We start from the raw sequence: 6,619 nt of genomic DNA on the forward strand, positions 1-6,619 counted from the left end.
ACGCATGGTTCATCAAGATTTCTGCCAGGAATGTTGGGAAGCTTATGTATCAAGCTTATAGGTCTATAGGGACCAATGACATTCGCATCCGGTTTCATAGGTATAAGCTTGATGTGCCATTTATCAAGCGGTGTGAGCCCTCTGCCATGAGATCGAGGGAGTGCAATCTAGGGCTCATGCAACCTCGTCGAAAGCTTGTCCTCATGATCAGAAAGGACATTCCCATTTACAGTGATCGCGGGGATGAAAGTTTCGCACACCTTCCATTCACGACAGCGTTAAACAACATGGTGTTTGCGTCTCCCGCTTGCAGCCATCACACTCTAGATCTTTGCCTTGGAATAGTATGCTCCAGGGATGACAACCCCGACACCGTGAGTCTGGCCATGTGTTTGTTTCGAGGGAGTTGGAGGCAGGGAACGGGAGTTTTAGAGAAGAGGGACTTAACATCCATTGATTGGTTGGAGGGCATGGGATTTTAGATGGGAATGGGAAAGGGAATTGGCCTCCCAAATTCCCATGGTTCTCTTCCTAGGGGCCCCGGGGTAATTTACGTGAGGAAAGGGAATTAGCTGCCCAAATCTCATGATAGAGTAGTTATGTGTTTTACTCTCATGAAAAACACACAAAACAAACTTTTTTAGAGTAACAATGTCATTCATTAAACAATAACTGAGTTACAAGAACAGACGCACACAAAAACTAGTAAAAGTGCCAGGGAAAAATAGATTTCCTGGAAACGTTGCGGACTAAACCCCAAAACAAAGAAGATTACAAGAATGTTCATTAGGATTCTGCACACATCGAAACTAGCGACTGCCTCCAAGTTTCTGAGTCGTCGAGACGCTCATCAGAACTAAAGCCCAACCTCCATCGTTGCAAGATCCGGAGTCGCACCATCGTCAAAAAGGCTTTTAAAGCCGAAGAACATGCCCGCTGTGAGCAGCAAGGCACATAACGTTGTGGCGCATCGGCGGGGGAATGTCCCCGTGCTAGCCTGGACCCGAATCCGCTGCACCACGCCGACAAGGTCAGGGAACAGAACCGGATCCGCCGCCTACAAACCATCATCCCCGTTTTAGGAACACCAATTAGTCCCGGCTGTTGCCGTCGCCGCAACATGCAGCGACCACCATCCACGAACAAAAAAAAAACTAAACTCGCCATCCCGAGAGAACGACAAGTGCACAAAGCCATCCGCCCGTTGTCGACGCTATGGAGAGCATCGCCATGGTGAGAAAGAAACCGAGGCAAATTTATTGGACGACACCGCCCTCACCGCCCCGGCACCAACAAACAAAACAACGATCCTACCTGAAACAACACGGGAGACAAATAGGAGCCCCCCCCCCCCCCCCTCCATCCGCTGCCGGAGCAACGAATGAAGGGAATCCAGAAGCCGCTGCGCTGCCGGAGTCCACCAGAGGAAACCGTCGCCTCCGAATCGCCTGTGCAAGGCACTCATGAAACAAACTTTGAAGATGTTCTTCCTGCGAAACTCCCACTAGTAATTCCCATCTCACACCAAACAATGGATTGAGATTAATAATCAACTTCCCAAACCAAATCCTTTATCAAATTCTCTCCTCCAAATTCCCATTCCCTTTACCTGAAGTTGACAAACACGCTGCGAGGGTACGTCGCTCCAGGGATGAACACTGTTTCTAATTCTGATACTGCCATTCTACCTGCACGGCCTCTCTAATCTCCCGTGATGAGAGGATACAGGCAGCAATGTGCCGTACCAACCTTCCCTAATCTCTCGTGACAAGTTAGCGAAAGCGCCAGCTCACCGCCGCTGGTTTTGCAACGACCAACCGGGCCAGGCGGGCGGGCCCAGCCGAGCCCCCGGCGCGCGAGGCCATCACAGGGCACAGGCGAGCAGCAAAAACAGCCACCCCCGCCCGCCTCCCTTTCCGTCCGTCCCCAACCGTCCCCCTCTCTCGCTCGCATCACAACAAACGCGCTCTCGCCCAGCTTCCGGAACTCTCCCCCCGTCCCCGTCGCCACCGGCATGGCCTCCGCCGTCTCCCTCGCCGCCTCCTCCTCGCCCCTCGCCGCCTTCGCCGCCACCTCGCCCTCGCGCGCGGGGGCGCCGCGGCCCCACCACGCGCTCCCGCCCGCCCGCGGCCCGCGGTCCCAGGCCCAGGCACTCCGCGCGGTCTCAGGCCCCGCCGGGAGCCGCCGGTGGGGCACCGGCCGCGGCGCGACGGTCGTCTGCGCCGTCCAGGGCCAGGACACCACCATCCAAGGTATAACGCGCCAGCTTGCATGATCGGCCTGTTGAATTGTTGATCCGTGTTCCGGTATGAGATTTGGTCGTGCTGAAATACTGATCCGATTAATGCGTCTGCGTGGATCTGTTGCGTGCTTTCCGATGCGTCTAGGCACGAGACGAGGCTTTGTTTTCAGGATTAGGATTTTTGCTTCGGGGAATCAGCCAATCGTGTATTGGGTCACTTCCACGTGGGCCCCCCAACGTCGAGTTGTTAGGAGCATAGCAGCGATGTGGACGCGAGGCTATGGATTTTACCCCTTTTGTAGCAACTCGATATTCGACGTCTCTGCTGCGGCGTACATCTCTTCATGCATGCATCTGTTGTCTTGATTTGTAGAGCTTGCGCCTGAGTTTCCTTGGATGCTCGCTGCACCAACCAGTACGCTGTCGGTGTATTCAGCTGCGTGCATGGGCAAGCTTGGGCTGCTCTTACAACTATTAATGTTGTCACACATCTGATTTTATGACGGGCACTTGTATCTAAATATGGAGTTGCGTAACTGTTTAATGCGAGTTATTGTAGACACTAGACTGTTTAATAGTTATTCAACTTATTGATACCTGTGTGTTTGGTTGATGGAGTACTGTGCTTGAAACACCAATACATTTAAGGTAACGAGGCTGGCGCTGGACCATGTCATTGACCCTGTGAGGACTGAATGTATTTCACATTGCTCCCTTCAGCGTAATTGTGTTTTCTTGCCCAGTGACACATAAACGAGCAAATATCGGGTCTCCTTACAGAATCTTTTTTGGAAATACCGTAAGTGAATTAGAGAAGGGCCCAGTTATGCAATGGTGCATTGGGTGATTGAATTCCATTTTCAGTTATTTCTATGTTAAAATTCTTGCAGTCAAAAATACTTGGCTTCAGTGACTAGACGACATCCATGATATTCTATGTATTTAGAGAAGTAATGGAATAACAAGTTCTATACAACTACAGAGCAGCCACCACGATATGGACATATTAAGATGAATCTTTGGCTGTGGTGTCAAAAGCTTGAGCTGTTGGTGTATATTCAAGGAATTATCACAGCGTTATGGATATAGACATCTCGTGGTTGTACACTCGTAGTTCTGTGATGGTGCAGTCAGAGTGTGTGGAAGTTCAAAAAAAATTGGTATCTTACACAAATCAACATAAATATACTCGTTTCTGAACGAAAAAACAATTACCGTATGTGCTACATTAATGTAAATGCCATGTGCCTTCTGAAAGAAATATACTCTTCTCTGTTAATAACGACAAGTTAGTGGGCCTAAATCAATATCTGACATGCAAATGCCATGCGCGATCTTATCCCTGTAAAAGTGGTTTTATAGATCTTCTGTGAACAGATTTCTCAGTCTGGTAGGGATTTCGCTGATCTACTTTAGGGGTCGCCCTAACGCTTTACGTTGACTAGAACTTTTATGGGTGTTTATGCAGATATCATGCTGTTTTGGACTTTAGTTCGTGTTTGAATCCTCCAACTTTTTAAACTCAACCAATTTGGGCTGGTATAGGATCATTGGACAGAGAGGCAACAGCATGAAAACAGTGCCAGTAGTGTTGCTTGTTAACAGCTGGAGTTAGCTTTATGTTTATCTCTTCGTTTCATCATTCAACGTTTCATCAGCATGAAACAGTAAAAGATTTGGTTTACCGATTCATCTATGATTTTCTACAAGCTATTTGATCTGGACATTTTATTTGGGGATCATAGAACTTGTGAAGTTTGTTGATTTAGTTTTTTCTTCTCGCTGTACTTCAGCAGTTTCATTGATAGATATGTTCTCGATTGTTCATTGTGATACTGTCCATTCGTTTTGTAGTTCCCGATGTCACGAAGACAACATGGCAATCACTTGTTATAGAGAGCGAGATTCCTGTTCTTGTTGAATTCTGGGCTTCATGGTGTGGACCTTGCAAAATGATTGAACCGGTTATTGGTAAGCTGTCAAAGGAGTATGAAGGGAAGCTGAAATGCTACAAGCTCAACACTGATGAGAATCCAGACATAGCAAGCCAGTATGGCGTCCGGAGCATCCCAACCATGATGATCTTCAAGAATGGCGAGAAAAAGGACGCGGTGATCGGAGCAGTACCTGAAAGCACGCTGATCACATGCATTGAGAAGTTTACCGAGAGGTAAAACGCTGAACGGGCCTCCTCGACGGTTACTCGGCATTCCGCATCCAATTGTTCAGTCAGATCATCGAAAACTCGACGTCATCTGCACAATCTTTCTATACGTGCGTTCAGTTGTGTAGATAGTATTGGAAACTTGCTCTCTGTACCATCAATAAATAGAATCACAGAAGTGTTCATGATAAAAATCCCAAGGAAGCCTGGTTTCATGGTGCCATTCTTTTGGGCTGTAGATATGTATGACGGGACTGTTAAGAGTCATATTCTGTATTATCATATCACATATTCCGTCAGTTCATGTGATCGTTTCCCTTGTAGACTGATGAATCTGTGATACTGTTTCTAGATCTTGACTGTGAGCACTATTCCCCCAATCATACTATGTTTCTCTGATCTTTTAGATGGCCGTGGATGAGATGCAGATGCGGTGGTTGGATGGAATGGACTGATGCCTCTTTGCTTTTTCCGAGGGCAATAGTCGTATTCAGAGTATATATTACTGATCGATCAAAACAAACAGAACCCTGTTTGGTAGTTGCATTGAATTCAGAACAGGCCGAATATGTACGTCTGATTCGATCGCATCGTCGTGAGGACCACGACAAGTGTTAAATCGGTCGGCGGAGAATTATCACTATTGGTGACATGACATTGCACATCAGCTGGCTGGAACTGAAAGCATATCAGCGTCATTTCCTAGTTTACCCGGTTCATTTTCTCGACTTGAATCGTGACAGGGGAAGTATTTCCTGGATCTGGTTCAGCTCTTTAAATGCCTCCTTGTTAGGTTTGTGTCTGACACCCCCATCTGGAGGACCTGTTACAGTAGTAGTAGCTTTGATACTAACTTTTGCCAAACAGTGACCTGTTTCAGAAAACCAGTCGGCGCATGCAGTAAACTGCGGCCGCCGGCCAGCACGACACGAGGAAGGAGCCGATCCACGGTCTCCTCGTCATGTAAACAAACAGCGGGCGACCTGTAAACGCACAGTACTACGTGGGCTCACGCACGCACCAGTGGGGCGTTCAATTGGCCGGACCATGACCCCTCCCCGCTCCCGGTCCCGTCGTCGTTAGCTGTAGCTGACAGCATATCAAAATACGGTTCGTCAATAACTATATGGATCCACTCCAGTAAACAAACCCCCGGTTTCTGGCTCCGCTAAAAACGTGGGTGCACCGGCGCGACGCGTCGCGCGGCGATCTCGTTGGATCCCAGACCACATGACATGCCTTGGCTCCGCCACCAGCCGCCGGCGCGGCGGCACGGCAGGCTGACACGCTCCCTCTCCCCGCACCTACCGGGTCGCCCGATGATTGCTCGTGCGGGCGCCTCGTGCGCGCGTTGCATAATGCCGCGCCTCCGTCGCGGACGGACGGACGGGCGACCAGACAGGACAGAGCACGCACCAACCTTGCCCGTGCCTTATCATCGCGGGTCGCGGCTCCCGCGGCATGGGACGCGACGACGCACGCGGCGGCGCCCGTATCGCCGTTCGCCCACCGGTAATAAACAAACTGGCCAGTGGCCACGCCGGGGTTAAAGCACTAAACGAGGAGTACTCTTAAGCGCATCTCCAACAGCACGCGCTAAAAACTGGTTTGCGGCGTCCTCATCGTTCAGGTTTGACGCGGCGCACAACGCTGGCTCCAGCAGCCGCGCTAAAATACAGTGCGCGCAGCTCCAGTAGCGCGTTAAAATGCAGCACGCGAGCAGCCGACTCATATCACATTTGTTGCATTTTGGACACAAAATAAATTTCACATATCACAAAACAAAGACATGGCACAGTTGACATGTATGCATCATATACAAAGTATGTAGAACAATGCAAATAAGCTATCTATATGTATGCATTCAAAAAATAACAACAACAAAAAAGTTGGCGAAATTTTATACCTTTCGGGCATTTCCACAAACACATCGTGCGCTTCGGCCACCGGCTCAACAAGTGAGCTCGCCGGCGCTTCGGTATCCGCCGCTCCCCTCGCACGCCCTGCAAGCTTCTTCCTCGACTGCTTGGAGGAGCCGGAGCTGACCGCCGCCTTCTTCTTCTTCGCGGAAACCTTGCCCTTCTTCGGCCACACCGCATTTGGGAGCTTCGAGAGGGGGGCACGTGGTACGGCGGGCGCCGGCGCGACGCCACCCGCCACCGAGGTCATCCACGGCGGCATGAAGAGGCCGCGCGCGATGCCGGTGCTCGGAG

The 6,619-nt window shown here is 50.0% G+C and overlaps 1 protein-coding gene across 1 annotated transcript; it reads left to right on the plus strand.

The window, feature by feature from the left end:
* The first annotated feature begins 1,902 nt into the window (after nucleotides 1-1,902).
* On the plus strand, nucleotides 1,903-4,729 carry LOC123046038 (thioredoxin M2, chloroplastic). Its single transcript, XM_044469319.1, has 2 exons — nucleotides 1,903-2,252; nucleotides 4,097-4,729. Exons 1-2 carry the CDS (start codon nucleotides 2,015-2,017, stop codon nucleotides 4,414-4,416), a joined length of 558 nt encoding a protein of 185 aa, XP_044325254.1. The 5' UTR covers nucleotides 1,903-2,014; the 3' UTR covers nucleotides 4,417-4,729.
* Nucleotides 4,730-6,619: the final 1,890 nt, after the last annotated feature.

Source organism: Triticum aestivum, chromosome 2B, assembly GCF_018294505.1.
Source record: "Triticum aestivum cultivar Chinese Spring chromosome 2B, IWGSC CS RefSeq v2.1, whole genome shotgun sequence".
Classification (NCBI taxonomy): Eukaryota; Viridiplantae; Streptophyta; class Magnoliopsida; order Poales; family Poaceae; genus Triticum; species Triticum aestivum.